Source organism: Dasypus novemcinctus, chromosome 14, assembly GCF_030445035.2.
Source record: "Dasypus novemcinctus isolate mDasNov1 chromosome 14, mDasNov1.1.hap2, whole genome shotgun sequence".
Taxonomy (NCBI): domain Eukaryota; kingdom Metazoa; phylum Chordata; class Mammalia; order Cingulata; family Dasypodidae; genus Dasypus; species Dasypus novemcinctus.
The window spans coordinates 95,370,975-95,392,056 of NC_080686.1; the positions used below are offsets into that span (position 1 = coordinate 95,370,975).

General features: G+C 53.0%; 1 protein-coding gene across 2 annotated transcripts in view; it reads right to left on the reverse strand.

Moving 5' to 3' along the window:
* The window catches only part of OC90 (otoconin 90), a 32,369-nt gene extending 12,301 nt beyond the window's left edge, over window positions 1-20,068 (reverse strand). The window contains exons 1-9 of one of the 2 annotated variants that reach the window (XM_058276047.1): window positions 20,001-20,068; window positions 16,552-16,643; window positions 10,601-10,666; window positions 9,277-9,333; window positions 7,201-7,375; window positions 4,756-4,868; window positions 2,810-2,938; window positions 2,607-2,648; window positions 1,243-1,293 (exon numbers count right to left, since the gene is read on the reverse strand). In XM_058276047.1, the coding sequence (XP_058132030.1) occupies window positions 1,243-1,293; window positions 2,607-2,648; window positions 2,810-2,938; window positions 4,756-4,868; window positions 7,201-7,375; window positions 9,277-9,333; window positions 10,601-10,666; window positions 16,552-16,643; window positions 20,001-20,014 (739 nt within the window). In that variant the 5' untranslated portion in view covers window positions 20,015-20,068. Of the gene's footprint in view, window positions 1-1,242; window positions 1,294-2,606; window positions 2,649-2,809; window positions 2,939-4,755; window positions 4,869-7,200; window positions 7,376-9,276; window positions 9,334-10,600; window positions 10,667-16,551; window positions 16,696-20,000 lie in introns of those variants that run through there. The other variant, XM_058276046.1, reaches the window with a different exon arrangement.
* Window positions 20,069-21,082: the final 1,014 nt, after the last annotated feature.

Genomic DNA, 21,082 nt, shown 5'->3' on the forward strand with positions numbered 1-21,082 from the left:
CATCTGGCCCTTTTTGGTAAAAGTTTGCCGATTGCTGGTTTACACAAATGAATAAATAGAAGTTTGGGTTTTTCCCATGCTTCCAAAGTCACACCGCTGAAAACTGGGAGAGCCAGGATGTGATCCTCATTCTGACTCATCCAAAACACATCACTGTTTTGTTACATGATGGTGAGAAATAATATAGACCTTACATCTTTTTCACCCAAACTGTGATTTTGGGGGGCCCATCTGCCCTCTCTGGAGGGTGTCTGTGTGTGTGTGTGTTGGGAAGTGGAGGTATGTATGCATCCAAGTAGACTTCAAAGTCCCCAAGAAAACTTATTTCCTTTCCTTACATCTTTCCCAGGGAGAAACACTATCATTTCTAACTGCCACAAAGTAATGACAGTTAAAGCTGACGAATGGAAACCTTGAAAAATGGGCCAATTTTGGATTCTTTTGTGATTGTTGGATGAGACCAAAAAGCCCACACCATATCTTCAGTTTGGGGCTGAGTATTTACCCTGAGGAGATGGAGGCTGCCGCTAGCCAAGCATCCTAGGAGCAGCTAATGCTTGAGCAGGAAGTGGGGTGCACCTTGGACTGGGTGGGGACAACATCTCCTCTTCCCTCTAGACCTGGACCCCAAGGCGCTGGGGGTGAGCCATCCTTGGCCAATGGCACATGGCCAGGAGTAGCACGTGAGCCTCGGTTTCTATCCTCATGTTGGCAGTGGCAGCAGCAGGAAGTCACAGTAATAAGCTTCTAGGGCAGTGGCTGTGGACCCTTCCTCCTCAAGAAAGAGAACAGAATTCTGTGCCCATCAGGAAAATCAGGATTCTCCCCCTAACGCAAGGAGAGTGATCCCACCTCTTGGAAGTACAGAGGGGCCAGATTAGCAAATGAGATTCAGGCTGCCCATTCAAATTTGCCTGTCAGTCAAATGATGAATAAGTTTATAGAATAAGTATTTCCTTTGCATTATTTGGGACACACTTAAACTGAAAAGGTGTATGTTGTTTATCCTAAATTCGTCTTTAACTGGGTGTCCTGTATTTTATCTGGCCATGCTACAGAGCTGGGAATAGAATAGAAGGCAGCAGTGGAAGCAGAGAAGAGGCAGGGGTGGGCTGCAGTTTCCTCGAAGCAGTTTGATAACAAGCCCAGGCTGGGGTCATTTTAGGGGCATTCATTCCAGCAAGTAGGCAGATGACAATCAGGAAAGGGTATTTGGGACACGCCCAGCTCCCTCTTGCTCACCTTCCCCTGAAAGGGCCCTCAGGCTGGTGTCGGTGGACTTCTCAGGACCCGCTGGAGAAAGAGAAGCCCCAGTAGCAATGAGCAATGCAGTCAAAGCCGAGCTGGAGGACCGGCCGGGGAATGCTGGACTGAGGGAGCCTGGGAAGAGCTGGGCCTTGTCCTGGGATTCTCTGTCTCTCCTCCTCCCCAAGCATGGGGTGCTCAGGAAGGACCCTACAGCCAGTGCTGGGCTGGGTGAGGACAGTGGACATCAACAGACACCAGCTAATCACTGCAAGGGCTGCAAACCCCCAAGGGCCTGCGGCCGTGGAGGATGATGTGGCAACTGGCAAAGACCTCTGTTCAGGGGGGTGGCAGGGGGCAGAGGAAACAGAGCACCTGACTCAGACGAGATGTAGTGACACGCACACGCACACACATGCATACATGCACACACCCATACACAAACACTCACGCCCTATACGAGCACCCCCCCAAAGACGTGTGCATGTGCGCATGCATCCATCCATACACAGGTGCACACATGCCCACACAAACACATGTGCACACACCCACACACAAACACACATGCATCCACACACCAATATACTCAGACATAACACACATGCATGCACACATACCCTTACGTAAACACACACACCATATACACATACCCATACATACATGCAACTGCATGCACACATTCCCATACATAGATACACATGCCCCCGCACCCATCCACACTCACATTCACATATATATGCACACATACCCACATCGTCTTCCTCTTTACTATGCACTGCAAGACCAGTTCTGGGAAAGAGACCCCAGCTCCAGGAGAGGGGATTCTCTGCTCAGGTACACTCCAGGTATCTGAAGGTTGGGACTGAGAGTTTGTGGGAAGGTAGGACAAGATAAGGAATGACAAGTACACCCCTGATTTCTGCCTTTTATGCAAGCTGCATGTTTTGGACTTAGAACGACCACTTGCGGGAAGCAGATGTGGCTCAACTGATAGAGCGCCCGCCTACCGTATCAGAGGTCCAGGGTTTGAACCCAGGGCCTCCTGACCTCTGTGATGAGCTGGCCCATGTGCGGCAGCCCCGGGCACCCTGCTGCAGAGAATACCCAGCCTGCACCTGCAGAGGAAGGAAGGGAGGGAGCCTAGGGTTTAAGCCTAACTAGCCCAGGTCACACTGTCTGCGCAGCAAGGGACAGGGGCAGCACCAGCACCCTTTCATTGTGGGATGTCTGAACGGGGCTGCACGGAAGTAAGTGCATCTCCTGGCCGGGGCCAGGGGGACATCCCTGGGGCCATGGCTGGGTGAGCAGGTGTATCCACCGGCTCCATCACCAGTAGGCACCAGCTCCCCAAGAGGCCTTACCTCTGGGCAGAACAGTTGTCACCTCTTCCCTACTGGTTGTCTCTGAAAAGCAAACACATTGGCAAAGTCTGTTTGGAGCAGCGGCCTGGGGGCAGGTTAGAAGGCCCTGGACTCAGCACCCAAAGGCACAGAGCAACAACTGGTGCCATCCAGCTCTGCCCAGGGCGCCAACCCCACCTGGGCCAGGGCCCGGTTCTTCCCACCTGGAGTCTGAGCCAGACAGAATGAGGGGTCCAGATGATTGAGGGTGGAGTTGAAGGCGGCCTGAGCCAAGCACTCGATGGCCTCCTTGTCACAGCCACACAGGCGGTGCTCACAAGGGTCCTTGGTCTCTGCAGAGAGAAAGGGCGGAGCAGGTAGAAGAGCAGCCCTGGAATCCTAAGGTTCCCCAAACTCCGAAGCCGTCTGCCCGCCCAGGCCCCACTGTCCCCCTCTTGTAGGTCATGCCAACTCAGGCTGGAACTTGGGCCCCCTCAGTCACTGAGGCTGGAACTGGGGAGTCCTGATCACTCATTTTCTCCAACACTCACTCCACCGTCAGTCCACCCTGTTGGCTCTGCTTTCACCTAGGGTCCTGTCTGTTCATCCCGTCTCCACTTAACAGCCCGGCCAGGCTGCCCTCTTCTCTGCCCGGGTTATGTTAACAACCAACAGTCAACTAACCAGGCCAGTCTAGTCTTGTTGAGCAACCAAAGCAATCCCCCAACCCCTCCCATGACTTCCCAACTCAAATTTTGCCTACAGTCTCACCGTAGCCTAGAAAATGGCTCAGGACCCTCCCACCCACTCCCACCACCCCCGTTCCTTCTCTGAACTCATCCTGTCCACTCCCCCTCGTTGCTCCACTTCCCCACTGGCATCTTGGTCCTCGAGCCTCAGGGACCACCCACCTGCTGGTTCCTCTGACTGCCTCACTCTCCTCCTGGAGACCACAGGATCTCTTCGCTCCCCTTCTTTATTACACCTTGGCTGTCATCTCAGGGAGGCTGTTCTTGACCTTCTGATTTAAATAACAACCTTTGCCCCAGCCTTCCCTATCTCTTCCCCTGCTTTATTTCCCTCCATAGCTCTTATCTATGTCACCATCTTAATACACTAGAGTGTGGTAAGCAATGTATGTTTCCTGTCGGGACAGCCTTGAGAAAATTCCAGAAGGTTAGGATAGTCCCAGTGCCTAGACGACTGCCCCACACATGGTAGAGGAGCCCGGCACATGTTTGTTGAAGGAATGAATGAATGAATGATGCTCTCAGTGACCCCTGGGTTCACACCCAGTGCCTCCCACTCCAGCCGATCCGTGCTGCTTGGATCGGGGAGCCAGTAGAACCAGGCTTCAGACCCTGGCCTTGCCACTGAGCAGCAGTGGAACTTAGGGCAAGTTACTTAATCGCTCTGAACGTTCCTCTCCTTGTCTGAAAAATGTGAGTGAAGACCCCTATTAAACAGGGCTGCTAAGAAGACCCCAGGTGGTGTGCACAAAAGCTCCGTACCTTGTAGGCACTCAAAAAGCGTGGCTGGAATTTCAGACCCCAACACGCCAGGTTCCCCCTCCCTCCATACCTGGGCCCATTCTGCAACTTCTGCCACGAACACCCAGAGACAGGAAGTAAATAACCTGGAGTCACACAGCTAAGGTGGAGAGCTAAGATTTGAACTTGTATGTCTGATTCTTTCGAATAACAAGAACCCCCATTCATCCATCACTGCTTCTTCCTCCACATCTATCATACACCAGTCAATGTAGCAACTGGTTACAAGCAATACAAATTACTTTTCATAACCAGTCTCTGAAGAGGGTTTTCTCCTCCCCATTTTGAGGTTCAGAGAGGTTAAGTAATTCCCCCAATGTTACACCGTGTGTAAGAAGCAACTGTGCTTCCCAAACTCTCAGGATTGCTACAACTATCAAATTGCAAATCAGATAATCCAGTGATCAACCATTGCTTCAACTCAATGAATGCTGACTGCACATCTGCCCCATGCCTGGCTCAGCAAGCTGGGGGGACCGAGGGGGGGACCGAGGACCAAGGATGGTGCTGCCAACACAACGGGGACAAGGCAGGACCCTGGGCATCCTCAGGCTGGTCCAGGCGGTGCCTCTGAGCGGCCGCCTCTCTGCGCAGAGCCCCAGGCCCCTGCAGATGCTCACCACAGGTGACCCTCTTGCCGATGCAGTCGACCTCCATGGGGAGCTTGGTGGCGTCTTGGAGACAGTCCATCTCAGCGGCCTCCTCGTAGCACCTGCGGTGCTGGAAGCAGCAGCTGAGGCAGGGTGGGCAAGGTCAGGGTCAGGGCTGGGAGGGGGCAGGCAGCCCACGGCCCCTGCCTCTCCAGGCGGCTCCCACCTGGCCTGTTTCAGGCACTCAGCACAGGCACCCACGCGTGTGCACACACCTGCCACTGCCGAGCCGCCCGCTGCAGGTGATGTCTGCGCTGTCCCTTGCCCAGCGTGCTGGCATCAGTCGAAGGTGGCTCAGAAGGGACCAAGATTAGGCAGGGCGGGGCCTCCTCATCTAGACACCAAACCTCTGGCTGTTCCCCAGGACGGCCCAAGGCCACGAGGGCGCAAATGTGTCTCCAAGGGCAGCTGCCAGTCCCTACCACGTCCTCCTGCCTGACCTCTTGGAAAGGCTGACCTCATTACTCCACCCTCGTCTGCTGGTGGTGGGAGACGCAGTTTTATCATTTGCGTGGTCTGACCAGGGAAGGACAGGCCAAGGGCGTTTTGAGGCATAACCTAGCCTCTTCTATTCCTGCTGCCACTGCTGTTCCAACCATTTTAACCCCTGTCTACCCCTGCTGTTACCATGGCTACCACTCCTGTTACTGTGGCTATTAATACTGTTACCATGCCCACTACTCCTGTTACCACAGCTACTACTCTTCTTATCATGGCTACTACTGCTGTTTCCACAGCTTCTTCTGCTGTTACCATGGCTATTACTCCTGTTACCATAGCTACTACTCCTGTTACCATGCCTACTACTGCTGTTATCACAGCTTCTACTGCTGTTACCACAGCTACTACTCTTCGTATCATGCTACTACTGCTGTTACCACAGCTTCTTCTGCTATTACCATGGCTACTACTGCTGTTTCCACAGCTACTACTCTTGTTACCATGGCTACTACTGCTGTTACCATAGCTATTACTCCTGTTACCATGGCTGCTAGTCCTGTTACCATGGCTACTACCCCTGTTACCATGGCTACTACTCCTGTTACAATGGTTGCTACTGCTGCTATTATGATGGCTACTCTTACTACTACTACAGCCCCACCATAACTACTACCGCTGCTGTTACCATGGCAACTACTGTGTCACTACAACAATTACTGCCTACTACTGCTGTTACTATGGCTACTACTTCTGCTGCAGTTGCTATGGCTACCCTGACTGTTACTATTACTACTGCTCCCACAGCCCTACTGTACCTATTACTACTACTGCTGCTGCTGCTGTTACTGTGGCCATACAACTGTTACTGCCACCACTGCTACAGTCCCACTATAACTGCCACCACTGCTGCTCTGGCTGCTACTAGTGCTAAGACTACTGCTGCTGGTGCTAGTACTACCACTACTACTACTGTTCCTATTGCTACTAATTACTAATACTCTTGAATGCTTAGTAAGACAGGCAAAGTCCCAATCCCTTTGACTTGAACTTGGTCATTTAGTCCTCAATAGCAACTCTATGCCGTGGGTGTTACTATTATATTCATTTTACAGGTGAAGAAATGGGAGCACAAAAAAAATTAAATAACCTATACCTCAGTCACAAGTTGGTAAGGAGCAGAGAAGCAGGAGTGTTGGCTCATAGAAAATGTCTTACAATTTTTACCATATTTCCCTAACTGGTGACTATCCCCGTTGGCCCTCCTACCACCAGTACCACATCCCTGCTAACACCTGATGCTCCTAAGCTGTAAAATTTCATTGCCGACCTGATGGGAAAAAGTAGAATCTTGTTTTAATTTGCATATCCCTTTTATATAGGAAGGCTGCACATCTTTATGGGCCACTTACATTTCTCTTTTACTCTGCACTTCCCATTAGACAACTAGTTCTTTGAAGCAGCAATAGTGTTCTGTTAATTGTCAACAGAGTGTCCATATATTGTTGGTATTTGGTGCATGTCTGCTGATAATTTAACAAAAACTTTATAGTTATTTTACCCCTGATGGCCAGGACTGCTTTGAATGAAAAGCATAATCCTCAAATTTTATTATGCTTAAAGATCACCTGGGGAGCTTCTTTAAAGTCCAGACTTCCAGGTTCCTGAGTCAACAGACCTGACATGGGCCCCAAGAATCTGCATCCAGGTGGTTCTGATACAGGTAGGTCCAAACTTTAGAAATGCTAAATAAACCGTTGATATCAGACATGACAAAAGATGCTGATAACGCCCTAGAATGTGAGCAGCTGCGATCGCCATTCATTTTAAAGAGAGGAAGCCAGTCACCCGGTGGTGAGCAGTAGAATTAAGACCTTTCCGCTGACTCCGGGCACTTTCCATGCCTATCCTCTCTGTGCAGGCTAGGCCTCCCAGGAGCTCACCTGCTGCTCTGGCTCACCTGCGGGTCTCGCTCACCTGTCAGACTCATCCACCGGCAGCCCTTCCATCTCAAACCTGCAGGCACAGCCGTAGTCTTCAAAGTCCCGGGGGCAGAGGCCAGCCACACACTTCATGCCATTTGCAAACTGGAGCAGCACCGGGAAATTGCTGAAGACAGCCTGCAGCCAGGTGAAGCGCGGGCCCAGGCAGTCTGCGGGAAGGGGAGGGAGCAGGGCACCGCTGAGCCCCATGCACCTTGACAGGCCACTTGCCATCGACCTGCTAAGCACCTACTGTGCACTCCCAACTCCTCTAGACAATGGAAGGGAAGCAAGTTTATAAGCATGGTCTCTGCTGGGTGGCCATCTACCAGCCATTTTATCCTTCTTCCCTTACTAACAAAATAGAAGTACTCAAGGAAGGTGAGCCTTCATCTCAAGCCCCTCAGGGTGTTCCATGTCCGTGGTAACCTGTGCTTCCATGCCAGGGACTGGCGTAGGGCTGCGCATCTGACCCATATGTGGCTCATGAGACTTCAGGGTAAGTCTGATAGGGACTTCTGAGAAAGATATCTTCCCTACTTAAGAAAAGAGATATGAAAGAAGAGCCTTTTCTTCTGTTTCTTTCTTGAATGTGGGTGAGAATATGCTGTCTGGAATTGCAGCAGCCACCTTGGCACCATGAGGACCCAAGTCCAAAGCTGAGAAAACAATAGGCTCAGGGTAACAGTGAGGGTGAGTTTCTGATACCAGTGTTGAGCCACTGTGCCCATCCTGTGCCTTCCTGCCACTTGTGTGAGGTAATTAAATGCCTTCATTATTTAAGCCCCTTTAGTTTGCTGAATGCATCCTAGATGATACAGTCCTGGTGCTAGAGAACCATAAGGCAATGCAGGAGGGGAAGAGCTGCAGACACGTTTGTGAACACCTGCTCTGTGGCAGACACTGTGCTAGGTGCTTTAAATTAGCACAATAGCTACGATGAAATGAGTATGTGAGTAATGCTGTAGAAAGCATCCACGTGGTCTGTTATCCCATAGGCTTTATACTAACCCTACAAGGCACGTCCTCTTCTGTCCCCTCTATTTTACAGGTAAAGAAACAGAAGTTAAGGCAGGATAACGATCTGTCCCAAAGCATACAACAAACAAAACTGGTGAGAAAATGGATGTCCAGTTTTTCTGACTCTAAATCTGATGCTCATCTTTCCCCCTCCCCACCATTAAGTGCTAAATGGGGTCCAGAGAGGCAGCTGGAGGAAATCAGAGAGCAGCCTGGAGGATGAGTTTTACCCCTGACTATTCTTCTAGTTTCTTCCAGTCTCATTCAAACATCTCTCTCCTGTGTTTTGTTTCTGCCAGGTCTAATCAGAAAAATGCAGAAATGATTCTGTGCTGATGGAATAAGCAGCATTAGAGTTTGCATGTGTGTTTATATCTATAAATGTGTATGTTCATTCAAAAATTTCCAGGACATCTGTGCTTAATCATACAACATTTCAAATGCAGTCATACGTCCAGCATGGTCTAAGCACCCTGCAGAGCTGGGTCTCCTTGCTCATGCTAATCATATTTCAGTCTTATTTTGGGGTACTTTTTGTAATCAATGACAGGAACCATCACGGTGTCCTGCAATTGATAGTCACATCATGGAAGTATAACTGGTAAATGATAAATGGAATACCTGATACACCTTTGAGTTCGCAAGCTTTATGTATAGTTACCAGGCAGGGAAGGAAAACAAAACAACTTTGGCACAGGAGTCTACGTTTTGAACTCAAGAGGAGAACTTCTCTTTTCGAGCTGCATGGCTGTGGGCCAGCTGCTTAGCTTACCCTCTACTCAGTTTCCTTTCCTATAAAATGGGGAGAGTGTTCCCTTCCTGGCCAGTTTGCGGTCAGGACTAAGGCAATAAGGACCACGAAGGCGCTTGGTCACTCACCAGCTCAGCGTACCATGAAAAGCATCTTTCCCCTCACCAGCACCTGGGTCGCCTTGGAGCTGGCTGGAGGCTGTGGGCAGGGGCGCGGAGGCCCCGGTCATCTCCTTAGGCTTCCTATACACTGTCATGCCCTGACACTTGTTGGATAAAAGCCATTTCATATTTAACTTACCGAAAATCTCAGCCACACTTTCCACATTTGTAAACACCCCATTAAAGAAAGTGATATCTAAAAAAAAAAGAAAAAGAAAACTTAGAGACTCTCAGTTTTTCTTCTGCACCCCACCCCTGCCCACTGCAGGGGTACAGTATAAGTGAAATCCTCCCTCCTTCTCTAAGGACCAGTTTGACCTTGGGCTGACTTTCTCCCCGTGTTCCTGGAAACGTGATCAAGGCAGGCTGTAAACTGGCGAGATTGCTCCATGGCGAGAATGACTCCTGGCTGAGAGGATGAACCTGGGCTAGGAGGAACTATGGGTGAACTAGAAATACCTGGTGCAGAGTCATCATTTGGGTTTCCCTGAGTGGGAAGACTCTTGTAACCGGGGCTGTCCCTCTTGGGCATCTGGAAATGATCCCTGTGAAGTTGGTACTAGAGGTACGGACTCCTCTGGAGCCTGAAGCTCCTGGGCCAGGGTGGAGCCTGCAGCGGCTTGACGTGGGCCGCATTCCCCCGTTTCTGAGCTGTTACCCAGGGGGCCAAAGAGATATCTCTGCGGCTTGAAAGGAGTGGCTGACGTGCCCTGCTGGCCCCCGGTGTTTCCCAGCCTTGACCCTTCTCAGTGCCACCCGTAGCTTGAGTCTAATCGTCCAGTGGAAGAAGTCCGCTTGGGCACTGCACTTCCTGTGGGGGACGTGACATTTGGAGAGGGGCTACAGTCATTTGGGTCTGGGTACAACCTGATCATTTAGCTTTCCTGGGCTCCTGGACAAATAATTCAATTGACTCAGTTCACTTCCTTAAAGGGTTGGAAATCAACCCATGACTGTGATCCACTGTGGTCTTCAGTGATGACTATTTAAGGGTCCACCTGAGAAATCCCTCTAATCCTCCACCAGAAAAACATTCCCTCCCCTAAGGAATACATGTGGATCCTCCTGTCTCATAACCAGAGCACTGCAATACAGCATCTTTCCCTTTTTGTCCTGCCTTCTAGGAAGCTCAGTGCTCCATTTGAAGCTAAAATAGTTACCTGTCCACCCTCGTCATCAGCACATTTACTTCCTTCTCCTGGTTTCCCCGTTCTGCTGACCTTTGCCTGTTGACAGGTGCTTTTAGCACTTTGTCTCAAAGGAGAGACCAATGGTGGGATCTCTGGGGCTACAGGGACCTCCTGGAGGAGACACTTGTAGTCCCACTTGAATCATGTTACTTAACAATGTCACAGCAGTAAGTGCTCTTGGGTATGTTCCTAAGGGGCAGTGTTCTCTGCCAGTACTCCTGGACATCATGCTACCCAGCTAGGCTTCCTAAGAAACGTTCACCGAGTCCTTACTGATATGTTTGGAGAGTCCGGGGGGCAGGTCCTGTGGCAGGTGTGGGGTGTCCAGGGCATGGCCCCCTGTAGCGAGAGGAGATGGAAGGAGACGGGGTTAGCCGCCACCCTTGCGCCGGGCCATGCACCAGCGGGGAAGGAGGTGCACTCCGCGTCAACGCAGTGCATAGTTTTCTAGCACCTATTTTGTGCCAGGTCTGTGTGGTAGCTCTTGAAGAAATTAGGGGGTAGACTGACTCTTGTGGTGCTGGTATTTTATACGGATGAGCTTTAAGGGTCACCTTCTAGGTGGGGATGGGGGGATTTGGGGACCTGCCTTTGCACATCAAGCATGCTCTTTCTATTAATAGAAAGCACGTGGGTAGTATGAAAATGCGAAAGGATTTTCATCTTTCTTATCAGGGAGGCCATTTAGTCAGTTTGACATTGTTTGGAAAACTCATCAATCTGAAGGTCACAAAGGGTTGGCCTTCACAGAAGGACATTAGCTCTTTCTGGAAGGCGCCTCCAGATGACCCTTGCCTTGGCTCGGCTTGACAGACAGGGTTTTCACCCCTTTGGCATGATAGTCCCTTGCTGTGGGGCTGTCCTGGGCATGGCAGAGGCAGCTCTGACCTTCACTAGCTAGAGGCTCACACCCCCCACCCCTAGCTGCGAAGACCAAAAATGTCTGCAGACGCAGCCAGATGGCCTGGGGGACAAAAGCACCTGTGGCTGAGAGCCACTGGCTTAGAGAGAAGGAACTGAGCAGGCAGGAGGGACCCTGGCACAAGAGGGCAGCTCTGCCTGCACCCCGTCACTCACGTTATCGTTGGGGATGACCCAGGACGTCAGGGATTTCAGACAGTGACTGTCCCCTGGAGGGTGAGTCCTCAAGGAGAGAACACTCCCCCGACGACCCCTGCCGATGCCCCTGTGCCTGCTAGACTCTTCCGTGGCTTTCCTTAGTGTGGTGTTCAAGACTTGCACTATTTGCTCCTTTTCCCCTCTGCAGCTTCCTTTCCTGCTGCCCTGCCTCTCTGCTCCTGCCACAGCCACCAGCTCGTGGGTCTCTAAGGCCTTGCTCCCATGGTCTGCTTTTTCTAGAACAACACCCTACCTCCACCCCACCCCCGTGATGAGTAGGGCTATTATAGGCTTCTATAAAACAGAAGAATGAGGCTTTGAGAGCTAAGTACCTTGTCAAGGTGACCTCATGGTCGAGGCAAAATTTTAAGCCAGATCTGTTGGACTTGAAAATTTTTATAATGTGGTCACATTTTATGTGACTTGGAATCACAGAGTGGTGGGGTGGTGCCGTGTGAAATATTAGCGACCAATGAATGTATGCACACATTTTGAAGTAACACAAATAGGTACAAATTCTGGCAGGCAAAGAAGTGGCAAACTCTGACACATCCCTGCAGCGTCGTGGGGCCACCTCAGCCTGTAAATTCCTGCTGAGGCCAGTGCTGAAAATGCAACCTCTAACCGTGCAGTGGAAGTGATGGAGAGGGTTATGACAGCTAAACAGCGATTGCAAGAAAAAAGGCCATGCACACTCCAGAGAGGCCAGGATATCAATGTAGGAGAGAGCACTTTACAAAAGACTATCCAGGTGTTGAGAAAATAAAAAGATGCTTAAAGCAGGTACACCTCATGGAATAAAAGGGGGAAAATACCCGTAACAGGGCCGAGAGAGCAGCCCCGAGTCCTGACCCTGGCGTGCTTCCGAACGCCAGCCGAGCCGGAGTCCCGCGCCCGAGACGTGTCCCTCCGCTCTGCGTTGATTCTCAAGGCAAACAAACAGTGCCGTGTTACATCGTGGGAGCTCTTCGGGCAGCGAAGGGCTGGACTTGGCGTTTCTCCGCAATGTCTCCAGGCTGGGCACCTCCCTGAGGACTGGGAATGCTCATTTTGAAGTCGGAGGTGACAGAGGGTCACGGACACTTTGGAGCGTTGGAGGGACATTGGGGAAACTGAGGCCTGAAGCATCCGATAGCAGCTACTCAAAGAACCATTGCGAGGACAGAGAGCGAACGTGCTCATGCTTGCTGGGGACACTCAAAGGTTCTGCCGGCCACGTGTTGTTTTATTCTTAATTTTTTTTTTAAGATTTATTAATTAATTAATTTATTTATTTATCCCCCCCCACCCCATTGTCTGTTCTCTGTGTCTATTTGCTGTGTCTTCTTTGTCCACTTCTGTTGTTGTCAGCAGCACAGGAATCTATGTTTCTTTTTGTTGTGTCATCTTGTTGTGTCAGCTCTCCGTGTGTGCGGCACCATTCCTGCGCAGGCTGCACTTTCGCACTGGGCAGCTCTCCTTATGGGGTGCACTCCTTGAGTGTGGGGCTCCCCTACGTGGGCAACACCCCTGCGTGGCACGGCACTCTTTGTGCGCATCAGCACTGCACATGGGCCAGCTCCACATGGGTCAAGGAGGCCCGGGGTTTGAACCGCGGACCTCCCATGTGGTAGACGGACGCCCTAACCACTGGGCCAAGTCTGCCGCCCTATTCTTAATTTTAATAACTACTACGATCATTCACAGCTTCCTCCACTCAGGACCCTTTTCCCCACTTCTTTAACAAATGGTTTGTTTCACTCGGTCCTCCCCTTCCTCATCAACCTCAATCATTCCCACGATGGGGTTGTCTTGAGGGACGTAGATGGCAGTGGCAGGGTTTTAGCTGTGGACAGTGGGGCTGCTGGGCCAGGTGGAGCTTGGGGCAGCGTGGCCGAGGCCCTCCACCATTAAATTAGGCCGTTCGCCTAGCCGCCATCCTCCTGCCCGCCCACCTCCACTGCCTGGCGCCCTCTGCCTCACCCTGTCACCCCCGACCGTCGAGTCTCCTGACCTGCCTTGCTCTTGGGTGCTGAGCCCGCGGGGGGCAGGAAGGTAGTCATCCCTGCAGCGCCAAAGCCCAGCGCACCACCCACTCAGCTGGAAACTTCCCCAGCGTTCACGGACTGGATTGAGGGGAGCGTGACGCACGGCTGAGAAGGCCAAGGCTGGAGGCCCAGTGCCCAGGCATGCCCGAGGGGACACAGAAAACGGGGCTCGCGTGAACAGAGAGCAGACCCCGAGCTGGAAGCCATGGGGAGCTGGGGCCGCCCCGCCAGCTCCAGCCCGGGCTCCTGCGGTGTTCCCAGGGCAGGGAATTTCCTCCCGCCTGCGAGCTGCGGCTGCAGAGGGTCAGTGTCCTCTGAGCCCACAGCACAGACCCCGCGAGATGACCTGGGCACAGTTCACATTTGGTGTAGTTGCCTCAGACGGTATTTAATTAGCACGGAAACCAACAGCAGGCTGGCCAAGAGCACCTGCTGCCCCCGGGAGCGGCCACTGCACGGGGCTGCCTGCTCCTGCACAGTGACTTGGCTTGTGTTTGTTTCCTTTGTGCAGCTGATAACTGAACCCGTGTTCTGGACAGGTGGAGGTGATCTTCTTAGCTGATCTGTGTGGATGAGCTGCGTTTGCTCCCCCCACCCTCCCACTTCCTTCCAGGATATCGGCGTGGCACATTTTCCTGAGCAACAGAAAAGTCATCCTAGATTTTAAAATTGTTTAATACGCAGGGCGGGATTCACTCATTTGCAAAGGCCAGGGCTGGGGGGCGGTCGACGGGGGGATAGAGCCCCGTGAGGACAAGTTTACCAGGATGAAATAGACATGGATTCAGTAAGGTTGTTCTGAGTAACTGGCATCTGGACTGTTCCCGGCACAGCGCTAAGCTTTTATTTTCCCTGTAGCCCCTCCTCTAAGGCCCTCTCCGACGCTGTGAGGTGTACATTGTCATCATGCTATGAACAAGGAAACCAGGCTGCAGCGATGCTGGTCCAAGCTCCTTGCGACCCCTGCACAGGTGGCCCTCCTCCATCTGCTTCCCGCCTACCTCCTCGACTCACCTCCAGCCCTCCCGGCCTCGAGCTTCTTGGTCCAGAGATACCGAAAGCCCCCTGTTTTCTCTTGCCCATCTGCCTTTGCCCACGTGCACTCTGTCTGGGGTGCCCTCCCCCGTGCCCACTCCCCCTGGCATTTCTGAGTCTTTACTGATGTTTTTGGTTCCACTCCAGGCTCAGGAAGCCTTACCTGAGCCCTGCCCTGGGTAGGTTGGAGGAGCCTCCCACCTGCCAGCGATCCTTCCTTCATTGCACTTGTCGTGTATGTGGCAAGATCTGTCGATGTCACTGTTTCCCTCTCTAAGCTAGAAACCCATCGAGGGTAGACACGATGACAAATTTGCCTTTGTATCTTTCCATAGCATAAATACAATGGATAGCTGTTTAATGAGTGAATGAACAGACAACAGCCTAACTATACCATCTAACGGCCAAATTTTCAGCCAAGGACTCCTAGAGTCACGGAATCCCAGTCTAGTAAACCACGTTAATTGGCGTCTCTACAGAGTGGACTGAGAAGGCCTCTTAGTGTCCTAGCACCCCTCGCAGAGGTTCTGGAAGGAGATAAACACACAGAGGACAGTGGAAGGTGGGAGCCAACATTTCAGCTCATGGTTGGGGTGCTGGGGGGGGGAACTGGGCTAGGGGTGTTGGGGGGGTGGAAACTGGGCCAGATGTCAGGGCAAAGGGATCTCCCCCCCTCCTCACACAAATCTGCGCCCGTCCCATCAGTTAACTCCTGCAGCTGGAAGCATCGCGCCACCACTGAATGGGGAGAAGAGGGAGGGCAGCGGTCTAAGTGGCTGTGGTGAGGGGTGAACAGGAGGCAGCTTCCTGCCCTGTCCCAGCAACAGGCCTTGACTTGCACGGCGACCGTGGCCTTGGAATCTGCTGCAGATTGCTGCTCAGGGCAGCCCTGAGAATGGGCCTGGCAGAGCCCCGACTACGGGGAGCTGAAAGGACACAGGGCCCAGCTGCTGGACGTGGACTCCACGTGGTGTTTGCTCCCCATCAATGACTCTGTGCATCAGGAAAACTATGGCTTGCTCGGCCCCTGGGGGACACGGGACCTCTCTGAGGTCCCCGTTGGCTGGAGACTCCCTGGTGGCCCCACCACCCTTTCCGTAGACTGCGTGGAAGTCCGGGCTGCTCCCACCCCCCTTCTCTTGTGCAGCTGATAGTCCTCCCCACCTTGCCTGGCTCCCACCGGACTTTGAGTCTTAGGGTCCCGTAGGGTCCAACTGGAAAACCTCTGGGTACTGTGCACATCTCTCATTTGTCCACTGCCTTGGGTCATGGTCAGGACAGATAATGAGCTGAGTATTTGTGGATTCCCCTTGCCTCATATGGCAGCTGTTTAGAAGAAACCCTTAGAGAGGGGAGGCTGAGCATGTTTGTCTAGAGTTTCCCTGGCCTAAGCATGAGAAGAGAGGATGAAAAGTGCCAGGTAGATTATTGATCTGCCAGGAACACCAGTGTCCAGCCAGCTGTAGGACGGAGGCTGAGGAGCAGTCCCGTGTGCAAATGAGAAAGCCACCAGAAGAGGCCAGAGGCCTCAGATTGCTCTCCAAGATGCCCAGTGAGCTTGAGCTCCCTACCCTGGGCTGCCAAGGAACTCGCATCGTGTCTGCAGGCTTTGGTGCTGTGGATCTCAATGGGAGCATCAGGGGTGGAGAAGTTTGCCCTTCAACTGGACACACCTCCAATGAGGAAAGGGGATGTTGCTAGATGTCCAAAGAAATCATCAAGGTAAGGACGGCAGCCCATGACTGAAGGGACAATTGGACGAGCTGGTATCACGTGGAGAGGTAACGAGCTGGCCGCCTGGCTCTTTGACCTGCCTCATGACCTAACTTTTATGTGCTACACAAAGAGCTCAAAGATGCAATTGAATTAAACCTAGAGCTGCTCATTGATGCTTAATTTCTGACACCCATTAGGCAGTAGGAGAAGTACAAATAAGCAAAGCAGATTTAATTGAACACCACTTCCCAGGGTTCGTTTTGGGGTGGTTAGCACATACGAGCTATACACTAAGCTGGAAGCACTGGGTAAATTACCTTTACTTACCAACATGGGGGGCCACCAGCACGCACACCAGGAGCAGCTCAATCATAGCTGGAGAGCAAAGGATGGGCCGAGGCATCGACTGGAGCAGCCTCCTGAGAGAGAAGTCAGGGCATGTGACAAACAGACCATCAGGCATCCCGCCGAGCAAGAGCGCATGGGAGACCTTTGCCCCACAAGGCAGGGAGGTAAAAGGAAGAAGTCCTAAGGGGAGTCCATCCCAGCTTTACCACTAGCTAGACGGGGGGCGTTAGGGAGATCGCACTCCCTCTTTGACTCTCAGTTTATCTTATCACCTGTAAAATGGAAACTTAACTGTGAGCTCCTTGAGGGCACAGCTCTGGCCTCATTCATTCATTCTTTCAGTGGTCATTTATTACAGACCTGTTGTGTGTTGGGCTCTTGCAAGGACCCAAGAATGCAACAGGAGGACAGACCCATGGGGAGGGGAGGCGGTTTAACCAGCGCTGCAGTTTGACTTTTGCAAGTTGACGTTGAATTACCTATACGTCATGCTGTCATCACCTACATTCCAGGTAAGCTTTTCCTAAGCTTGACAGAGGTCAAGTGACACAAGAGTAAACTTGACCACATGGTGGCACTGCCTGCCAGGAAATTGTCCTCTTCCTGCTGCATCTCCATTTTCCTTCTCTCTAGGCGATTTGAGTGCTGGGAATATTTTGTGTTTCAGTAGATGTGCCTGAGAGTCTGTCATAGGGGTAAAAGTTGGCAGAGGCCAGGACCCTTACCACATTCCACTTGCAGCTGCTCTGTGCTCAGTTCAACAAATATTTAACTTCAGTACGCACTTTCTGGCCTCAAGTTGGTCAACCATGCAATGAATGGGGAAGGAAAAGAAATTAAAGACCCAAGAGATTTTTAAATCATTTTAGTTCCCGGGAATGTCATTCTCTAAAGAATGTAAGCTGGTTGGTTGACTTGTGCATACTCTGCTTTAGAACATTTTTCAGGACAGAGTATGACTGAGAGCAGGGGATCATCTGTACTGATACAACAGTGTGATCTGTACATCCTCCATGGCTACACAGGGCTGACGGATACAGTTGTACATGTTGTGCACTGCACAAAAGCACTTGGCCCAGGAGCCCATAGGAGCTGAAAAGCAGCCTGTACCCGTCTCTCACGTTTGCCCTCTGCAGGGCTGTATCAGCCTGAAGGAAGAAGCACTTCCTGCCCCATAGTCTGGTGGCCTTGCACATGTGCCCAGGGCTGGGATGGGTCCTGTATCTTGTGGGCAGGGCTTGGGACTGGGGAAGGTGTCTCAGAGAAGAAAACATCTGTAGACTGTGGGATCACTATTCTATGAACCTTTAGAGCTTCTGGTAGCTGGAAAATAAATGTTTGTTGAATGAATGAAAAAGGGTACTGTGTGAGTTCCTGAAATTCCTGCCCAGCTCAAGCATTCTCTAATACTGTGGTTTTAGTGTGACTTCCCTTGGGCGTGATGCCCTGCTCATCCCCTTTTTAATAGAGGCACAAACATTCCTAGAGCAGGTTGATTCCTGTGCTGTGTTCTCCACTTTCCCATGGAGATTCTGATCTGAGCGACTCCTGAGGTCCTGAGACCAGTCTGCAGCTCACGCGGTGCTGGGAAGTCTCCAGAGAGAAAGTGGCCTGCCCTGCAGCCTGCTCCCTGGGAGCAGCAGAAGGCATTTCGAAGGAGCCTGGAGACCCCAGTGTTGTCAAACCGTGTGACAGATGTTTTAAAAATTAATCACAAGAGGAGAGAATGCCGGAGTGTCAGAACTTAGAAGGGCAGTGATGAGCCCAGAGGCCCAGCCTGACACGCTGCGTGAAAACGCACGGTTCCCGCCTCCCCGCCCCAGCCCAGGGCTCTGGACTAACCTACAACGTTTCTTGAGGATGAAATGGGACAGTCATGGGAAGCACTTACAGCAAGGCCTGACAGTCAGCCAAAGCTCCCAAACACCCGTAACCCCACGCCAGCACGTCGCCCGCGGGAAGGGCTCAATTGCTAGGTCGAGTCCAGCCTCGGCACTGTCTCCCCAAGTCCCTGCTGGGTGGAACCCCGACTGGTGAAATGCAGACGCGTGGTCATTGAGGGCCGCCAAGCGCCATTCTCTTCCTCTCGTGTCCCTCACATCAGGGACACATTTGCAGGGGCTGCCCCACAGCTCAGACAAGGCAGGACGCAGTTGACCTTCACCTTGGACCACCTCACTCTAGTTTATTAGAATGCAAAGGAGAGAAAGGGACCAAATGACAGACATAGGCTTGAGCCTCCCCTGGTTGTTTTTTCTAAGTAGGGTGTCGCGCGCTGGACCTTGTTCTTTGCAATGCTCCCATTCACGGGGTCCTTCTCTGGGTTGGGCGCTCCACCCAGCGTCCTTTGTGACTGTCTCGGAACCACGCTCCATCATTTTTACCATTCTGCAACCCACACATTTCTAGGCAAGGGACAGAGGCTCAGAGAGGAGCTGGCACTTTCACAGCACCTTCGCCAAGAGGGGGCCACCTGGGCAGCCCCTGTGACTTGAGTCTTTGCTCCAAGGGGAGTGCCCTAAACTGCCATCCGGTCATTACGTCCCTAAACCGCAGTCTAGAGGGAATTCGTGTGACGCTTGCTCGGGAGACACCCGTGAGTGGGGTGCTGTGGGACCCTGTGGCTGACAACCCCGGATGCACCAAGAAAAGGGAACTCTCCCTGCCGGCCGAGAGGCCGCACTCGCGGGCAGCCCTGAGCAGCAGTACGGGAGGCCTCAGGCCGCAGGGTCTAGCTGGACCTCGGCACCCTGCTGTTGCCGGGTCAGGAGCGCTTGGCTGCAGGGTGTCAGCCTGGCAGAAGGACCGTCTTTTCAGATTGGCAGGGAGCAGCCTGCAGGGCCGTCTGCCAGTGGTGCTGCAGGTGTGGGACCCAGTCGGCTCCTGGCCTCGCCTGGGCCAGGACGCACCGTTTGGACGATTCCGCAGCAGAATAGGGAGTGTCTGAGAGGAGGCCTTGCAGGGGGAGCACAGGCCTTCCCTTGTCCTTGTCCCGTGACCTCAGCAGCCGCCTGGGGCTCCTGCCCTGGGCAGTAAAAGGCTGGTTCTTCCCAGAGCACGTGAGGCCCCCATGGGGCAAGAGGCAGGAGCCGAGGGGCACTTCCGAACCTCTCGGGAAGGACTGCTCCTAGTGAGTGATTCTTAGGTCCACCCTGGGGCCCTGGGTTGGGGTGCTGGCCACCCCCCCAGGCCTGTAGGACCCCCTTGGATGTTTGGGGCTGAGCCTTCCCCAGGCCCACTCGCCGGGGGCTGCAGTCCGGCCAAGTATCTCCTCTTCCAGGGGCTCAGGGCGCCTCCGGGCTCTGGAGACCCATCTTTGAGCGCACCCTCCCCCCTCTTTCCCTGCCCCCCCCCCGCTTCCCTTCCCCCACTCCCCTTTCCTCCTTCCTCCCTCCCCCTCCTACTCCATCAGGACAAGGGGTGCCTACCTTGACGTTCCCATGAGAACACAGGCTGGACTTGGCTTTGAACAAGATGGGGACCAGAGTCCTTTATATCCCCAGGAAGCCCCTTGGTCATGTGACCCCTCCCTCCCCATGCACGCTGGCAGGGGGCTGCCCCTGAGGGGGCCAGCATCCCGGTATACGGCTTGGGACAGGGGAGGCCCCCGGCGGGAGGCTCCCAGGAGACCCAGGCTCTAATTAGAGAACAACGGCTCCCCTGTTCCACCCGCCCCCCCCCCCCACCTCGCCGCAAAGGCTGGGGTCACTGCGGGAGCTCGGGGATGAAAGACTGACGGCAGGCACAGGGGAAGAAGGGCTGGCTTTGTCTGCTGCGTTAATTCTCCAGCAAGAGGACCCTGCCGCCTCCTTCCCCGCCCCTGGCCACCGGCCTGGGAATTCTGCCTCTTTCCTTCCCCAGCTGCAGGGGGCAGGGGAGGAGGGCTGTGGGCTGTGTCCTCAGCCACCGCAGGCTCCGAGCAGGAGCAGCCGCCACTTCCCAGCGTGGCCCCGGGGCAGGGCCCTGCTGCTGGGGCTCCCACGTGGGCTACATGGGGGTGCCCTGACTAGGGCAGGGGTGAGCAGGAGGACAGCACTTGCTCCGCTACTAGGGGCTCCCTATCTCCTCTCAAATCCCCCAGGGCAGTTTGTTTTTCCCCTGATTTGATCAAGGAGAATTAACGTTTGTTGAGGACCTGTTAGTCTCCCCAGTGGCTCTCGGGTTTGGGGTCTTGTCACCCCTGCAGCAGCCCCGTCCTTGCTCTGGTGTAACTCCTCGAGCAGTGGAGCATCCGCTCCCTTTTACAGAGAAAACCGGCGGCACCGAGGTCGAGGCCTCTGTCGGCGCTCCTGTGCGACGTGACTGTGGTTAGGAGCCGGTTAGCCTGGCCGGAGCGCTCTGCCTTTCCCCTCACCACGCCGCCTCCTGGAAAACCAGGGCTTGTTAAAATAGTAAACGGGGGAGATTTGAGCCTTTGCTAAATAGTTCACTGAAGGGTTTCCTCAAAAAAGTCGTTGTCCTCGTGCCCTGGAGCTTTTGTTTATAAATCATTAGTTACTGTTGAGTCTTT